The 18966-nt window shown below is 50.8% G+C and overlaps 1 protein-coding gene across 1 annotated transcript in view; it reads right to left on the reverse strand.

Annotated features, from left to right (window-relative positions):
- Positions 1 to 9334: 9334 nt before the first annotated feature.
- Positions 9335 to 18966, reverse strand: part of DMBX1 (diencephalon/mesencephalon homeobox 1) — a 130584-nt gene continuing 120952 nt past the window's right edge. The window contains exons 2-5 of the mRNA XM_066594796.1: positions 13182 to 13345; positions 12860 to 13055; positions 10302 to 10656; positions 9335 to 9979 (exon numbers count right to left, since the gene is read on the reverse strand). Coding sequence (XP_066450893.1) covers positions 9579 to 9979; positions 10302 to 10656; positions 12860 to 13055; positions 13182 to 13333 — 1104 coding nt within the window. The 5' untranslated portion in view covers positions 13334 to 13345 and the 3' untranslated portion in view covers positions 9335 to 9578. The remainder of the gene's footprint in view (positions 9980 to 10301; positions 10657 to 12859; positions 13056 to 13181; positions 13346 to 18966) is intronic.

The following is an 18966-nucleotide window of genomic DNA, read 5'->3' on the forward strand; positions in this document are numbered from 1 at the left end:
GTGCAGTGTATCATGTGTACCGTGTGCAGTGTGTCATGTGTACCGTGTGCAGTGTGTCATGTGTACCGTGTGCAGTGTGTCATGTATACCGTGTGCAGTGTGTCATGTATACCGTGTGCAGTGTGTCATGTGTACCGTGTGCAGTGTGTCATGTGTACCGTGTGCAGTGTGTCATGTGTACCGTGTGCAGTGTGTCATGTATACCGTGTGCAGTGTGTCATGTGTACCGTGTGCAGTGTGTCATGTGTACCGTGTGCAGTGTGTCATGTGTACCGTGTGCAGTGTGTCATGTATACCGTGTGCAGTGTGTCATGTATACCGTGTGCAGTGTGTCATGTGTACCGTGTGCAGTGTGTCATGTGTACCGTGTGCAGTGTGTCATGTGTACCGTGTGCAGTGTGTCATGTATACCGTGTGCAGTGTGTCATGTATACCGTGTGCAGTGTGTCATGTATACCGTGTGCAGTGTATCATGTATACCGTGTGCAGTGTATCATGTGTACCGTGTGCAGTGTGTCATGTGTACCGTGTGCAGTGTGTCATGTATACCGTGTGCAGTGTGTCATGTATACCGTGTGCAGTGTATCATGTGTACCGTGTGCAGTGTGTCATGTGTACCGTGTGCAGTGTTTCATGTATACCGTGTGCAGTGTGTCATGTATACCGTGTGCAGTGTGTCATGTATACCGTGTGCAGTGTGTCATGTATACCGTGTGCAGTGTGTCATGTGTACCGTGTGCAGTGTGTCATGTGTACCGTGTGCAGTGTGTCATGTGTACCGTGTGCAGTGTATCATGTGTACCGTGTGCAGTGTATCATGTGTACCGTGTGCAGTGTTTCATACTGCAGGATCGGCTGGAGTCTGCTGTTCTTCTAGGCCGGGTGAATTGCTCCATTTTCAGGTAAGTTCTGTCTGCTTACAATAAGTTGTATTTTGGTTTCATTTATTATTGCTCACTTTGTTGGGTCAGTTCCTCTCCAGGGAGTTCCTATTGGGCAGTGATGGAACCTTTTAGAGACCGAGTGCCCAAACTGCAACCCAAAGCCCACTTATTTACCACAAAGTGCCAACATGTCAGGGGGCGGGGCTTATCACCATGTATTTTACCCTTGTCTTACTAAAAAGGACCGGGCCGCTTTAAAATAGACAGCAATTAGATTTTAACTGCTTTTCGAATACGGAAAAGCTGCAGGACGTCCTCAGTGGAAATTTCTGTGGAACATTCTGCAGCATTTTCACATCCAAAAAGCAGACAAAATCTGCACCCTGTCTATTTTGAAACAGCCCTGCTCATTTCCGCCACATGTAAACATACCCCAGCGGTAAAAGTGCCCCCCCAGTGGCCCCAGCGATAATAGTGACCCCACAGCAGCCCCCACTATGATAGTGACACCCCACAGCAGCCCCCACTATGATAGTGACACCCCACAGCAGCCCCCACTATGATAGTGACACCCCACAGCAGCCCCCACTATGATAGCGACACCCCACAGCGGCCCCCACTATGATAGTGACACCCCACAGCGGCCCCATCTATGATAGTGACACCCCACCGCGGCCCCCACTATGATAGTGACACCCCACAGCAGCCCCCACTATGATAGTGACACCCCACAGCAGCCCCCACTATGATAGTGACACCCCACAGCAGCCCCCACTATGATAGTGACACCCCACAGCAGCCCCCACTATGATAGCGACACCCCACAGCAGCCCCCACTATGATAGCGACACCCCACAGCGGCCCCCACTATGATAATGACACCCCACAGCGGCCCCATCTATGATAGTGACCCCCCCCCCCCCCCGAGACCCACATACTTACTCCCTCCTCCTCGTGGAAGCTCCGCCCCTCCTCTGCTCGGCGATGATCCCCGTGCACACTGTGATGTCAGTGTGTTGCCAGACGCCTCCTCCCCCCGCTCTCGCGGAACCTAAGAGGAGACGTCTGAGAAGAGGAGGATCCCGGCTGCACATTGACGTCACAGTTTGCGCCAGGATCAGTGCCGCTAGCAGTGCAGTAAGTGTATACCGGCAGGGGAGCTGCAGCCCCTGCCGGTATTCACTGGTGTGGTGAGCGGCCGACGGCGACGCGTGCCAGCAGGGAGGGCTCTACGTGCCGCCTCTGGCATGCGTGCCATAGGTTTGCCAACACTGCTATAGGGACTATCAGGGCCCAGAAAGAAGACAGAGGGGCCGCCTTTATCAAGGTGATGACCCTGCTTTAGGCAGGGACCCATCACCTCCCTGCTAGTTCAGGGCCAGGCCTCCCCGCTCCTGGAGTGGTGCCACCTTCCACATATCATGGTGTTTGGTTATTTTCTACCATGTGTATGTTCCCTGTCACCATGCAGAGTGTTGTACTCTGGTGTCGCACGGGCCTTACAGCTGGGATACATACTTCAGTTGTGGTGCGCACTGTTCTTCAGTGCAATAGTCTTTCAGCCACTATAGTGGTAATCATCACCCTGTGTCCATGCTGAGTGTGGTGCTTGTGAGCCGCACAGCGGGGACAGTAAATATTATGGGGGCCGCTGGGCTCTTGGTCACCTCTCTTACAAGACCCTTCTCCCCCTTAGTTTGGGGGTCGGCGGCTCTAGGAAGAGTCTTGGTTGTTCTTCCATGTAACTTTTATGGGGGCTGTTGAGTTCATAGTCTCCTATCTTCTAAGACCCCTCTCCCTTTAGCTTGGGGGTCGGCAGCTATAGGAATAATCCTGGTTTCTCTTCTGTGTAAGTATTATGGGGGCCGCTGGGCTCTTGGTCACTTCTCTTACAAGACCCTTCTCCCCTTAGTTTAAGAGTCAGCGGCTCTAGGAAGAGTCCTGGTGGTTCTTCCATGTAAGCATTATGGAGGCTGCTGGGTTCTTGGTCACCTCTCTTACAAGACCCTTCTCCTCTTAGTTTGGTGAGTCGGCAGCTCAATGAAAAATCCTGGTTGCTCTTCCATGTAAGAATTATGGGGGCCACTGGGCTCTTGGTTTCCTTTTTTATAAGACCCTTCTCCCCTTAGTTTGGGGGTCGGCGGCTCTAGGAAGAGTCCTGGTTGTTATTCCATGTAATTATTATGGGGGCCGCTGGGCTCTTGGTCTCCTCTCCTACAAGACCCTTCTCCCCCTTAGTTTGGGGTTTGGTGGCTCTAGGAAGAGTCCTGGTTGTTCTTCCATGTAAGTATTATGGAGGCCGCTGGGCTCTTGGGAACTTTCAGGGCAACAGAGATGTTTTTGTAGCTTCTCCAGATCTGAGCCTCCACACAATCCTGTCTCTGAGCTCTGCAGGCAGTTCTGTCCTCCTCATGGATTAGTTGGGGCTCTGATCTGCATTGTGAGGGGTGAGACCTTATATAGATGGGGGGGGGGGGGGTCTTATGTCCAATCAGCTGAATTTTCCCCAGGTGACTCCAATCAGGAGACCCCTGCAGAGATGATCAAGAGAGATGGGAGCCTCAGAGCTACAAGTGACATACCAAGGGGTGTGAATACTTATGTCGCTGCAGAATGAGAGTTTTTCATTTAAAAAAATGTACAAAGATTTCTCCAATTCTTTGTCATCATGGGGTACTGAGTGCAGAATGAGGGGGACACAATGCCACAGCATAACATGTAAGAAAATGAGAGGGTGTGAAGACTTTCTGGAGCCCCTGTAGATCTCAGAATCTCCTGTCAATCTCGGTCTGTAACTCCCCATCAGTATCTTGGTACATCTGTCATCTTTTACAAAATAGTATAGGAAAAAAGGAAACCAAAGAGGTAGAAGAAGAAAGCAGAATATTGCAGCTCACCTGGCAGGTGTGGATGCATGGAAATGCTGGAAGCACAGTGTTCATTATAGACTAGAAAACATGGAGGGATCCAACATTCATGTCTTGATGCCTCTGTGTTTTTTTGACAGAAGAAAAAAGTAGTTCTGATGTTCGTGGCCACATAGGCTCTGGGCCCCATAGCAGCTCCTGTGGCTCTAGTTATGAATATTTGACAAGTTTATGACTGGGGTGTGCAGGGCTGGAACTAGTGACTTGCAGCTGGGATTCATGTTTATCTGTACTTCATCTTTCAGGATGGCGCCATAATGGAGCTTTATAGTAAGTCAGGTGTCTGAGATATTGACTAGAAGCCAAGACACAGATGAGGAGCTGAGCCATGGACCAGGAGTTCAGGAAAGGAGGAGCATAGACATGGATGAGGAGCCGAGACACAGATGAAAAGCTGAGACACAGATGAGAAGCTAAGAGATGGACAGAGAGCTGGGACAAGGATGAGGAGCCGAGACAAGGATGAGGAGCAAAGGCACAAATGAGGAAACAAGCATGAGGAGCTGATACAAGGATGAGGAGCTGAGACACGGATGGGGGGCCGAGATATAGCTCTCGAACCAAGACTGGGATGAGGATCTGAGACAGGAATGAGGAGCCTAGGCACAGATGAGGGTCCGAGACACAGACCAGTAGCCGAGACATGAATGAGAAGCTGAGAGATGGACTGGGAGCCAAGACAAGGATAAGGAGCTGAGACATGGATGGGAGGCCGAGACACGGACCAGGAGCCAAGACACGGATGAGGAGCTGAGACAAGGATGAGGGTCTAGTCACGGATGAGGGGCCAAGACACGGACCAGGAGCCGAGACACGGACCAGGAGCCGAGACACGGACCAGGAGCCGAGACAAGAATGAGGAGCTGAGACACAGATGAGGAGACAAAGATGAGGAGCCCAGACATGGATTAGAAGCTGAGAGATAGATGTGGACCCAAGACAAGGATGATGAGTCAAGACAAGGATGAGGAATCGAGACCAGGATGATGAGCTGAGAGACAGACAAGGAGCTGAGACATGGAATAGGAGCTGAGATAAGAAAGAGAAGCCGAGACACAGATGAGGGGACAAGGATGAGGAGCCAAGACACGGACAATTAGCTGAGACAAAAATGAGAAGCCGAGACACGGACCAGGAGCTGAGACATGAACCAGCAGCTGAGACAAGAATTAGGAGCTGAGATACAGATGAGGAGACAAGGATGAGGAGCCGAGACAGACCAGTAGCCAAGACATGAATAAGAAGCTGAGAGATGGACTGGGAGCTGAGACTAGGATGAGGAGCCAAGACATGGATGAGGGGCTGAGACATGGACCAGGAGCTGGGCCTAGGATGAGGGGCCGATACACGGATGAGGGGCCAAGATACGGACGAGGAGCTGAGACAAGGATGAGGAGCATAGAGACAGACGAGGAGTTGAGACAAGGATGAAGAGCTGAGAAACGGATGAGAAACTGAGAGATAGACTGGGAGCCAAGACAAGGATGAGAAGCCGAGACAGGAATGACGGACTGAGACATAGATCAGTAGCCAAGATACGAATGAGAAGCTAAGAGGTGGACTGAGAGCTGAGACAAGGATTAGGAGCCAAGGCACAAATGAGGAAACAAGCATGAGGAGCCGAGACACAGATGGGGGCCAAAGATATAGAACAGGAACCAAGACACGGATGAGGAGCTGATACAAGAATGAGGAGCCGAGGCACAGATGAGGGTCCGAGACACAGACCAGTAGCCGAGACATGAATGAGAAGCTAAGAGATGGACCGGGAGCCGAGACAAGAACCAGGAGCCAAGACAAGAATGAGAAGCCGAGACACAGATGATGAGACAAAGATGATGAGCCAAGATATGGATGAGAAGCTGAGAGATGTGAGAGCTGAGACAAGGATGTGGAGCTGAGACAAGGATGAAGAGTCAAGACAAGGATGATGAGCTGGGAGCAGACCAGGAGCTGAGACATTGAATAAGAGCTAAGATAAGAAAGAGAAGCCGAGACACAGATGAGGAGACAAGAATGAGGAGCAGAGACAGGGATGAGGAGCTGAGATACGAACCAGCAGCTGAGACAAGAATGAGGAGCTGAGATACAGACCAGGAACTGTGAGAAGAATGAGGAGCCGAGACACAGATGAGGAGACAAGGATGAGGAGCCAAGACACGTGAGAGAAGCTGAGAGATGAACCGGGAACCTAGACATGGACCAGGAGCCAAGACAAGGATGAGGAGCCGAGAACAGATGAGGAGCTGAGACATGGACCAGAAGCTAAGACAAGGAATGAGGAGCTGAGACACAGATTGACAAGGTCATGAAGCCGAGACACGGACAAGGAGCCGAGACACGGACGAGGAGCCGAGACACGGACGAGGAGCCGAGACACGGACGAGGAGCCGAGACACGGACGAGGAGCCGAGACACGGACGAGGAGCCGAGACACGGACGAGGAGCCGAGACAAGAATGAGCGAGCCGAGGCACAGATAAGGAGACAAAGATGTGGAGCCGAGACAAGGATGTGGAGCCGAGACAAGGATGTGGAGCCGAGACAAGGATGTGGAGCCGAGACAAGGATGATGAGTCGAGACAAGGATGATGAGCTGAGAGCAGACCAGGAGCTGAGACATGGAATAGGAGCTGAGATAAGAAAGAGAAGCCGAGACACAGATGAGGAGACAAGGATGAGGAGCCAAGACACGGCCAATTAGCAGAGACAAGAATGAGGTGCAAAGACAGGAACCAGGAGCCGAGATACGAATCAGCAGCTGAGACAAGAATGAGGAGCTGAGATACAGATGAGAAGACAAGGATGAGGAGCCAAGACACAGACCATGAGCTGAGACAAGAATAAGGAGCCGAGACACAGATGAGGAGACAAGGATGAGGAGCCAGCAATGAAGTAGCAGCATCAATGGTGTAGTAAAATAGAAAAAAGATTTATTGCTCCCTAAAAATGGTGACGTTTCGACTAGGTGAGTCTTTATCATTTTATTTTACTATTTTACTACACCATTGATGCTGCTACTACATTGCTGACTGCTGGATTAGTTTGGTCCCACAGGTGGCTTTGCATTTCCCTTTGCTGGAACCTCTGCATATGACTTGCATTATAAAGGTGTGCTGCGGGACTTTTCACTTGCAACAAGGATGAGGAGCCAAGACACATATAAGAAGCTGAGAGATGGACCAGGAGCCGAGACATGGACCAGGAGCCAAGACAAGGATGAGGAGCAGAGAACAGATGAGGAGCTGAGACATGGACCAGAAGCCAAGACAAGGATGAGGAGCCAAGACACAGATGAGGAGCCAAGGCAGGGATGAGAAGCTGAGAGATAGACCAGGAGCCGGGACAAGGATGAGGAGCCGAGATACGGATGAGGAGCCAAGGCAGGGATGAGAAGCTGAGAGATAGACCTGGAGCCAGGACAAGGATGAGGAGCCGAGATACGGATGAGGGGCCGATACATGGATGAGTAGCTGAGACATGGAGCGTGAGCCAAGACAAGGATGAGGAGCTGAGACAAGGATGAGGAGCTGAGCACCAGATGAGAAGCTGAGAGATGGACCAGGAGCCAAGACACGGATGAGGAGTTGAGAAATTTATTGAGCTGAGATGTTTGAAAAACAACCCAATTATTGCTGCAGGTTTTTTCTACCTCCTTCTATTAAACCTCGCTGCAGGAGCTTCAGGGGTGGATAGTGAAGGGTCTTCTGTTTTTGTACCCAACATTCCTGTTTTCTGCACCCCTTTTTGCAGTGGTGGATGATGTGCGCAATGGGAAGATGTACAGGACATTGTGGAAAGGACACAGCCGGCAATACGCTCCCCATATCCCAGCGGACTTCAGGCTCTTACCAGCTTCTATGGAAATCTCCTTTCACCGGTGATATATGATTGCAGCGAGGTTTAGTAACACATTACAAGCCTCTAACCTCTTCCACCTTCTCCCTGGCCCGAGGCCATCACTATGTCATATGTTCTCGCACAATCTGCCACCTGGGACCAATCCACACGCAGCCGCGCCGCCAAACATGTGAAGGGCATCGCTTTCTATTCCAGCTCTATACATGTGGGAGCATCTTGTCATTTACTACAACCTCCTTGTACGTCTTGTCACAGGAGCCACCGCAGCCTTACTTTATTCCCTGCCACTTAACCCTTCAAAGACGCCATACCTTTCAACTTCCAAAGAATGAACAGATGGACACATTGTGTCACGGCTATTTAATGTGGCGCCTCTGACGCTCTCCACTTCTGCCCAGTCACCTTTGTGTGACATAGTAGTAATGCTGTCCTTTGTGTAAAGCTACGGTACCCCTTAGCGCTGCAAAGACGCCCCCACACAGATACTGGTGATGCCCAGTGAGTCCAATGGAAGGCAAGATCGGAATAGACAGTGAGCCGCGGTCCCATGGAGGAGATCACGCTGCATCCTGTTCCTGCAGTGCCGCCATGGCATCACTGGACACTCCTGCAGTAGCGTGATGGTCGGCTGGGAGTTGGCGGCTTTCTGCTTCTCCGCTAGGGATAGAGATATGATTGAAATTGGTACATTTAGCATGCCTCCTGGGACAGTGCTTGACATCTGGGACTGTCCCTCTGGACCGTTGGCAGGTGCGAAATGCTAAAGTTTATGGCATGACGATCCTCTACATTACTGCCCGTAGTAGAGACCCTCAGGTTGATGCACATTATTAGTCGTGTTCTCATAGTACCATCATTATAGGAATCCCTGTGCCATAATCTTATATACCAGAACTCCCTCCCAGGAACTGCTTCTCTTCTTGTGTTGCATCCCACACCAGAGAGATTAGGAAGCATTGTTCTCTATGTCCCGGGAGCTTGGCTGTTGCCCCCAATGTCCTCAGACCAGGACTGTCTCTCACTGCAGCAGGAGACCAAGGACAATGACTTTACCCCCAGTGGATCTGTCAAAATTCAAGGTATTTTCCAGGACTTATCCTCAGGATAGGTCATTAATGGTCCATCGGTGGAGGTCTGCCACTCGGGACCTCCGACAATCAGCTGTTTTCTGAGTCCACTTTCAGTGCAGACAGAGCAGGAAACAAACGACTGTATCAGCGTTGTAGAAGCCTGGGTTGGTATTGCGTCAATGGGAGCTGCACCTGCAATACCCGCACAGGCCACTGCAATATGGATAGAGCTGTCTGCTTCGAGCTCTGTCTACACTGACAGGGGATTTTTCAAACTGCTGACCAGCAGGGATTTTCTGAGGCTCCTCAATAGATGAACCCTGGAAAACCCCATTAGCAAGAGACTGAAAATCCTGCAGACTGACAAGTTTTCGACTGGTAACCTTTATTATTCAGGTCCATGTTTGGTGTTCCTTTAAGGACATCCTATGAAAATGGCGCACAGCTTTCAGTATTGCTGTGACTGTGGACAAGGTTCGAAAATGACATACATGTTTCACATTACTGCACCGCAACACTTTTGTGACACATTTGAGATTGCGGTGTTTACGCAATATTCACAAAAAGAATGTGATGCATTACAAGCGGCACGAAGAGTCGTCATATGATACAAGATACAAGAACTGTGGCGCAGATGGGCAGCGCAGACCGCGGCCTGGCCATGGGGCTTATTATACATTCACATGACAAGGGACGTCCGACGGAGCTCCACATGACCTCTGCCGACTTACATTCAATGACACCACAATGAGATTCACATGGTTAGTAGCAGAGTGTCTGTGGCGGGCGGCACCAACAGTCCTTACAATGTGCCCTCGTTGGCAGCCGTCCTCGCGGCTAGTTGGGTAATGTGTCCAGTCCTAAGGAAGCTGCATGTTGTTTTGCACGAAGCCTCAGATTTTCAATACTGGTGGTTTTGCTGTTGAGACTCGGAAGGGTCCCCGGGCTCTGCAGGATGGGGGAGGACCAGACTTGCTGAGCATGGGACAAGGACTGGTAGTAGGATTGACAGTGGAGAGTGCTGAGTGGTGTCATGCCAACATTCATACCCAGGTAGGGCACAGCCGGGGGACTGGCCATGTCAAATGATGAGTAGTGGACCAGGTTGTTGGTGGCCGCCATGTGTTGACGGAACTGTTCTTGAAGGCGGAACAAGCTTAGCGGAGAGGATGAATAGGAATGGGTTGGCGGGAGGCAGTTGCTGGAAGTCGGGGTCACCGCGTTGCTCACTGGGGACTCTGCAACAGAAAGCCTCAGTTATTATCATGCAAAATGTGTCCAGATATAAAAAATGGCTAATGAATAGCGGATATGGCCATATTCACTCCCCTCCACCGCACACCGTTCTATACATGCAGTGAAGGTCTGGTTGGCTAATGAGGCCCTTTCAGAATCGTGCCGATTATCCCCAACCGTTTCTCCGACCAGGTCCATGCAGTATATACATCCAGGGCCTCCCATATATATTCTCATCACATAAAGAAGGTACAGAGACCTAAGATAATCTCTCCACCTCCAAACCCAAAGCTATGCATGGTATCGCTCTTCACTTGGACTTACCTGCTTTGGGACTTGCTCTCTTATAGTTCGGGACTTTGGAGTCTGCGGGTGAAGACTTCTCAGTTTTGGGGTCTTCATGTGGGGTTTTGGGCTCATCTTCTTTGTCAGTTTGCTCTTCTGCAGCAGACTCACTGGCAGACTGATCAGAAAGTGCTGGGTTTAGCTCCAGTTTGGCATCACTGGCAGAAGTGTGCAAGGTCTTTGAGTCATGGCTGGATGCTGCTGGCTCCGCGGGGGCGGGGTCAAGCTTGGCCTCACTGCTGCCAGTCTCTGAGTCTTTGTGTTTCTGCAGTTGCTCTTTCTGGAGACTCCTCTGCTTCTTGCGAAATTTGGCTCTTCTGTTCTTAAACCAAACCTGCAATGAAATGAGACTCAGTCCATCGAGACTCCTGATTCACAGTCACTACATACATCATAAAGCCGTTCATGTAGGAACCTTTTTGTTCCCTTCGCATGTCCAAACACCCTGTGGGACTAATCTCTGACCCCTCTTAATCAGCTCCCATAATTCTTTACACAGACAAAAAGCAACATAAGCTTTAGGTTCTAAAGTCCATGGGGGGACAATCCTGTCTGTATATAATTATGGGGGCGTACGTGACTGTGGGGGTGGCCATCTTGCCTGTACATGATTCTGGGGGCAGCCATTTTGTCTGTATATGACTATGTAGGGCTCTTGCATAATTTGATCAAACTATGTTGCCCCATCTGCCACATCCAGGCAAACTCTAATGAATGGGTTCCCAGGTCTATAGACACCTCTCTCTGGGCTAAAAGCCTCCACCTGTAATGCTAGATATCTGGCTATATACTTTGACTGAACCACCTGGAACAGACCGGTAACATAGCATATAGCCAGGTATCCAGCTCTACCATCCAGGTGGAGGCTTTTAGCCCAGAGAGAGGTGTCTGCTAGGAACCCATCAAGGTTCGCCTGGATGCAGCAGATGGGCCCACATAGTTTGACCAAATTATGCGCCAAGTACCGTACATGTTTTGTGGTTAGTAGGAATGCCAATTGTGCATGTTATGTGGATCTTCAGAGTGCCTAGGGGTTGCTTCTGTGCGTTTTCCCCCTCATCTGCCCGGTTGGCCTGAGGACACAATTCTGTCTTCCTTATACATATATGTTGACAAAAGTATCAGGACCCCCACAAATCCTGTGCCGTCAGACGAAGGGAATATACAATGTGAGGGGTTTCTGCTGGGAAGGACTGGGGCCATTGGTTATAGTGAAGTCCACCCTCACCACCAATGGGTACAGAGACATTCCGGACAATGTGGCACCACCTCCCCTGTGGTAATACTCTGGTACAGCTCTGTGTCTCCACCAACATGACGAGCGCCATGTCATACGGCACGCAGTGAAGAGGGGCAGAACGTCTGCCGCCCAAAGTCCGGATCTCAATCCTATCGAGTGGGATGAACTAGAACGCCGTATCCGTGCGCCCAACACGCCAGTCATCCCCCATCACTATCTGAAGCTCCTCCAGGGATGGAGGCAAATCCCTCCACACATCTATGGGGATCTGGTGGAAGCGGCCAAAGAGGGGGACTGTAGTTATTAAGGACAAAGGCAACCCAACACCGGGTGACTGCAGTCATCGAGGCTGAAGCCGACCAACATCGGATAAAAAACTGGGTATAACATCTGATATCGCCCCCTCTATGTGCATCCCTGTTCTGCTGTCAGCGGCGTGGAGAGTTCCTTAAATGCATTCTACAGGATATAAAAGGTTCGGGGGGGCGGGGGGGCGTTCCGTCCGGGGGGCTTTACTTAGTGCTAAATTATCAATGGCTTGTGACATTTCTGTTTTCCTCACACATTGTCTTCAGATTAACTTTACTTAAAAGGACCTCTCCGGTGAAGACACATTTTCCCACAGCTGCGCTCCTCGTCTGATTGCCTCCTCTATGTGCTCCAGTCACTTCTATGCAGTGCAGCCTCCTGTCTGATGCTTCATATGAGCTAGAAATTCACCTATAGAAGCTACAGCCCATAAGTATGCAGTCAGGAGGGTGAGCTGTGACCTCCTCTAGTATACTTGTCTGACGGTCATCAGTACCTGAGACAGTAGTGTCTGTGTCCCCCTCTGAGCAGTTTCTGTGGTAGATCCATGTACTAACCGTACAGACTGACAATCTGACTACTTTGAGACAGTAACTGCAAGCCAATCTGAGCTGGTCAGAATGAGATCACATGACCATCTGAGGAGGTCGGGGGCTCAGACAGAAATAACTAACCGAGGTGATATATATATATAGATGGCGGTGTACCTGCCCTCTGGATTCCGTGGCCACTACCTGCAGACAATGTGGGACTACCTGCCGTATGTGGCCAATAACTGCAGACAATGGGGGTCTACCTGCCCTCTGGCTTCCATAGCCACTTCCTGCAGATGATGTGAGTCTACCTATCCTCTGGCTTCTATGGCAACTAACTGCAGGCAATGAGGGTCTACCTGCCATCTAGCTTCCGTAGGCACTACCTGCAGACGAGTGTGGTGTACCTGCCCTCTGCCTTCAATGGCCACTAGCTGCAGACAACGGCGGTGTACCTGTACTCTGGCTTCCGGTAGGTTGGTGCACATGGCCAGTCTTTCCCTCATGACCACATCAGGATAGTGCGTCTTCTGAAAGGTTTTCTCCAGAGCCTCCAGTTGTTGGGCAGTGAATGCTGTGCGGCTTCTCCTCTGCTTGCGGTGCTGCGACCCATAGCGGGCTTCCAGGATGATGTCTTGAAATGTACAGCCGTTGGAAGATAAAATAGGGCCACTTTAATTACAGGAAGAAATGACTGGTGGCATTAGACAATATTCTGTCTGCTGATTACCCCGGCCAGACTAGAAAGACCCCCAATCACCTCCCAGAGTCTTACCAGCCAGCCTCTCGGCCAGGGTCAGCGCGTGCACGGAGGGCCGGTAGTCGGGCGTGTGCTGCGCCTGCTGTGCTGCCTGTTGGTGCAGGTTGTACATGGCGCTTAGTGAGTTCATGGCATGCAGGGAATACCCATTGACTCCATAATGCTGCATGGCTGGCGGGTCCTGGGGAGACAAGATGATGACCGCTCGCTGGGTTATACATATATATGGAACAGGCTCATCCAAAGACTCCTTACGCTAAGTGGATTATAATGTGTGGTTTGGTGTTAAGGCCCTTTTACATGCACGATTCTTGTTCTGGTTGCTGCGGCTTCTCCATCCCCTGTAACAGCATGCAGAAACTGAACAACCGGATGACCATCGTTCAGTGTACTGACCGACCGCTACTTACAGTGAATGGGGAGCGGCGGGAGGGAGAGAGAACTTATTTCCAGCCACCGCGCTGTCAGCAATCCGGCAATACTCATCCTGTGTAACAGGGCTACTGATAACTACTCATCATACTACTAATATACAAGAAAGCTGGTGCAGCCTGACACTCCTGTCCCCAAAACGCCTCCAGCCAATTACCCAAAAACTATCACCCACTGGTCAACACCATAATATAATATCCATTATAAGAGATCCATCACACATTATATATATATACACCAGCTGATGTATAAAGCTTCACCCGAAGTAATTTGGTATCGGTGTTTATCTGTTGTTCGCACGGAAATTTTATAAAGCGGTGGTTACATCAGATGAACAGAGTAGTAAAATCTGTATACATAGAGGAACATTAGATTCTCCTCAGACTGCATGTACTGATGTCCCTCTGCAGAATGTGCTGCCCGCCAACTCTCCCCACTTTATACCCTTAAATGTAACGCCCCTTTTTATTCACATTTACCCCCAGACTGGAGGTTGCAGCGCCTTCTTAGCCTTAAAGGCTCCATCCCTAAAGTGCGTGGCCGCTTCCTTATGTACTTTACAGCCTTTCAGTATATTCTTCTCAGTATATACACACGGAGGGGAGGTAGATTCTCCTCAGTATATACACACAGAGGGGAGGTAGATTCTCCTCAATATATACACATAGAGGGGAGGTATATTCTCCTCAGTATATACACATAGAGGTGAGGTAGATTCTCCTCAGTATATACACATAGAAGTGATGTAGATTCTCCTCAGTATATACACACAGAGGGGAGGTAGATTCTCCTCAGTATATACACATAGAGGTGAGGTAGATTCTCCTCAGTATATACACAGAGGCGAGGTAGATTCTCCTCAGTATATACACATAGAGGGGAGGTAGATTCTCCTCAGTATATACACATAGAGGTGAGGTAGATTCTCCTCAGTATATACACATAGAGGTGAGGTAGATTCTCTTCAGTATATACACAGGGAGGTGAAGTAGATTCTCCTCAATATATACACAGAGAGCTGAGGTAGATTCTCCTCAGTATATACACACAGAGGTGAGGGAGATTCTCCTCAGTATATACACAGAGAGGGGAGGTAGATTCTCCTCAGTATATATACACATAGAGAGAAGGTAGATTCTCCTCAGTATATACACATAGAGGTGAGGTAGATACTCCTCAGTATATACACATAGAGGTGAGGCAGATTCTCCTCAGTATATACACAGGGAGGTGAAGTAGATTCTCCTCAGTATATACACATAGAGGTGAGGCAGATTCTCCTCAGTATATACACAGGGAGGTGAAGTAGATTCTCCTCAGTATATACACATAGAGGTGAGGTAGATTCTCCGCAGTATATACACATAGAGGGAAGGTAGATTCTCCTCAGTATATACACATAGAGGTGAGGTAGATTCTCCTCAGTATATACATATCGAGGTGAGGTAGATTCTCCTCAGTATATACACACAGAGGTGAGGTAGATTCTCCTCAGTATATACATAGAGGTGGGGTAGATTCTCCTCAGTATATACACATAGAGGTGAGGTAGATTCTCCTCAGTATATACACACAGAGGTGAGGTGGATTCTCCTCAGTATATACACATAGAGGTGAGGTAGATTCTCCTCAGTATATACACACAGAGGTGAGGTAGATTCTCCTCAGTATATACACACAGAGGTGAGGTGGATTCTCCTCAGTATATACACACAGAGGTGAGGTGGATTCTCCTCAGTATATACACACAGAAGTGAGGTAGATTCTCCTCAGTATATACACATAGAGGTGAGGTGGATTCTCCTCAGTATATACACATAGAGGTGAGGTGGATTCTCCTCAGTATATACACACAGAAGTGAGGTAGATTCTCCTCAGTATATACACACAGAGGTGAGGTAGATTCTCCTCAGTATATACACATAGAGGTGAGGTAGATTCTCCTCAGTATATACACACAGAGGTGAGGTAGATTCTCCTCAGTATATACACATAGAGGTGAGGTAGATTCTCCTCAGTATATACACATAGAGGGGAGGTAGATTCTCCTCAGTATATACACATAGAGGTGAGGTAGATTCTCCTCAGTATATACACACAGAGGAGAGGTAGATTCTCCTCAGTATATACACATAGAGGTGAGGTAGATTCTTCTCAGTATATACACATAGAGGGGAGGTAGATTCTCCTCAGTATATACACATAGAGGGGAGGTAGATTCTCCCCAGTATATACACATAGAGGGTAGGTAGATTCTCCTCAGTGTATACACATAGAGGTGAGGTAGATTCTTCTCAGTATATACACATAGAGGGGAGGTAGATTCTTCTCAGTATATACACACAGAGGGGGGGGGGGGCAGATTCGTGTTTAACGGGCAGCCAGTGCAGTGACCGGCACAGGGCAGAGGCGTCCGAGTAGCGACTAAACAGGAAGATGAGCCTGGCTGCCGCATTCAGGGTGGAGCCGGGAGTGGATGAGGGCGACAGTGAGCGTTTATAAGGTGTCCACAGTGAGGAAAGGGTGGATTCTTGTGATGTTCTTGAGGTGCGGCTGACATGTTCGGGCCAGAGATTGTATTTAGGGGGTAAAGGAGAGATCGGAGTCGGATATGACCCCAAGGCAGCGGGCGTGCTGGGAGTTATGGTGCCACACACTGAGATGGAGATGTCAGGAGGAGGTCGGTTAGTGGAGGGTGGAAATACCAGCAGGTCAGTTGTAGAGAGGTTCAGTTTCAGGTAGAGAGCGGACATGGTGTTAGAGACAGCGGACAGACAGGCGGTGATCTGGAGGATCAGTGCTGTGATGTCACGGGAAGCGGTGTATAGCCGGGTGTCGTCAGCATACAGGTGGTACTGAAAGCCAAAACTACTGATAGTGTGTCCAATAGGGGCTGTGTAGATGGAGAAGATGAGGGGGCCGAGGACAGAGCCCTGGGGGACCCCGACAGCAAGGGGAAGACGAGGGGAGGGGGCCGAGGACTGAGCCCTGGGGGGACCACAACAGTAAGGGGAAAAGGGGGTGAGGGGGCCGAGGACCGAGCCCTAGGGGACCCCGACAGCAAGGGGGAGAGGAGGGGAGGGGGCCGAGGACCGAGCCCTGGGGGGCCCCAACAGCAAGGGGAAGAGGAGGCCGAGGACCGAGCCCTGGGGGACCTCAACAAGGGGAAGAGGAGGGGAGGGGGCCGAGGACAGAGCCTTGGGGGACCCCAAGAGTAAGGGGAAGAGGAGGGGAGGGGGCCGAGGACTGAGCCCTGGGGGGACCACAACAGTAAGAGGAAAAGGGGGTGAGGGGGCCGAGGACAGAGCCCTGGGGGACCCCAACAGCAAGGGGAAGAGGAGGGGAGGGGGCCAAGGACAGAGCCCTGGGGGGACCACAACAGTAAGGGGAAAAGGGGGTGAGGGGGCCGAGGACCGACCCCTGGGGGACCCCAACAGCAAGGGGAAGAGGAGGGGAGGGGGCCAAGGACCGAGCCCTGGGGGGCCCCAACAGCAAGGGGAAGAGGAGGCCGAGGACCGAGCCCTGGGGGACCCCAACAACAAGGGGAAGAGGAGGGGAGGGGGCCGAGGATTGAGCCCTGGGGGACCCCAACAGCAAGGGGAAGAGAAGGGGAGGGGGCCGAGGACAGAGCCCTGGGGGGCCCCAACAGCAAGGGGAAGAGGTAGTGAGGGGGCCGAGGACTGAGCCCTGGGGGACTCCAACAGCAAGGGGAAGAGGAGGGGAGGGGGCCGAGGACTGAGCCCTGGGGGACTCCAACAGCAAGGGGAAGAGGAGGGGAGGGGGCCGAGGACCGAGCCCTGGGGGACTCCAACAGCAAGGGGAAGAGGAGGGGAGGGGGCCGAGGACTGATCCTTAGAGCGTTGCGCCTTCACACCAGGATATTACCACACTCTTTTCGTTTTCCTCTGTTGTTGGTCTGAGTACAGACGATGAACCAGGGCTGTTACTGATGAGACTAGGGTCAGGGCTAGTCTGGGATTGGGAAGTTATTTCCTGACGGATGTCGTCTATTTTCTTTTTGCAGTAAGCAGCCAGCTCTTCAGCACTGAGATCCGTCACCGGGGGCTGCGGTTTAGGGCCGAGAAGGGAGTGAAAAGTATCAAAGAGCCGTTTAGGGTTGTGGGATAGTGAGGAGACTAGAGAGGTGAAGTAGACTTGTTTGGCGCGGTGCAGGGCGAGGTTGTAGGTTCTGAGCATGAATTCGTAGTGGAGGACGTCCGCGGACGTGTGCGATTTCCTCCACAGCCGTTCAGCACTTCTCGATCACCGCCGGATGAAGCGCGTTTGAGGCGTGAGCCAGGGTTCCCACGGTCTGCATTAGATGGCTCGGGTCATGGGGGGCGCCGCTTCATCCAGGGCATCCAGCGGTGTTGTAGTGAGCGGCAGCCAGGTTGGGGCAGGTGAGGGAGAGAGACGGGGGACAGAGAGGACTGTAGGGACTCAGCAAAGTATTAGGTGCGGACTGCCTGAAGGTTCCTGTAGGTACTGTAGGTAGGTGGGTCTGAAGAGATGTTAGGGAGCGTGACAGAGAAAGAGAGGAGGTTATGGTTTGAGAGCGGGAGAGGGGAGTTAGTGGGAGGCAGAGCAGATCCAGAGTGTTGTCATCCCTATGAGTGGGAGAGGCTGTGAGACCAAGGGAGGTGAGTGAAAGAAGCCGAGAGGCAGACGGGGAGTTGGGGTCATTAGTGGGGATGTTAAGGTCTCCTAGGATGAGGATTGGGAATTTGCAGGAGAGGAAGTGGGGGAGCCAAAGTGGTCCAGGAACAGGCGAGGAGCACCGGGGGGGGGGGGGGGGGGGGGGGGGGCGGTAGATAACGATATATAATATATATTCCTCACCCTTTATGTATATATATATATCCAGCACCCATTAGAGGACATCCATCAAGGATGAAATGAATTAGTACATAAAAACAGTCCACCAGTTCCCCCGTCTAACATATCCCTCTGGCTAGAACTAAATCCATGTAAGTGTTCTGCTCTACTTCCATCATCATCCTGACAAGAGACAAGTGGGAGGAGCTTGGCCGCACAGTGGCCCCGTTTCTGGATCTGTTCTGGGTATCCTCTCTAATCACTCCTGCAGCAGCTTCCAGACTCCACTAATTACTGGCATCACCCCTAATCCTCTTATCTGGAGTGCTATTGTCCTTCCTCTGCGCTCTCTTTAATGCAATTAACAGACGCTCTAATGTGCAGATTTGTGACACCCTGAATGTAAATCTCTTTATAGGAATCCAATAAAACAAGCCTCATTAGTGATCCCAGAGAACCGCAGAAATCCTGGCGCAGCCACTTGTTACTCCACCGCTGGATATACACCCATTGTAACAACCAATCTCCCCAGGAGTATATATAGGGGTGGAGGAA

This window comes from Eleutherodactylus coqui, chromosome 3 (genome assembly GCF_035609145.1).
Source record: "Eleutherodactylus coqui strain aEleCoq1 chromosome 3, aEleCoq1.hap1, whole genome shotgun sequence".
In the NCBI taxonomy this organism is placed as follows: Eukaryota; Metazoa; Chordata; class Amphibia; order Anura; family Eleutherodactylidae; genus Eleutherodactylus; species Eleutherodactylus coqui.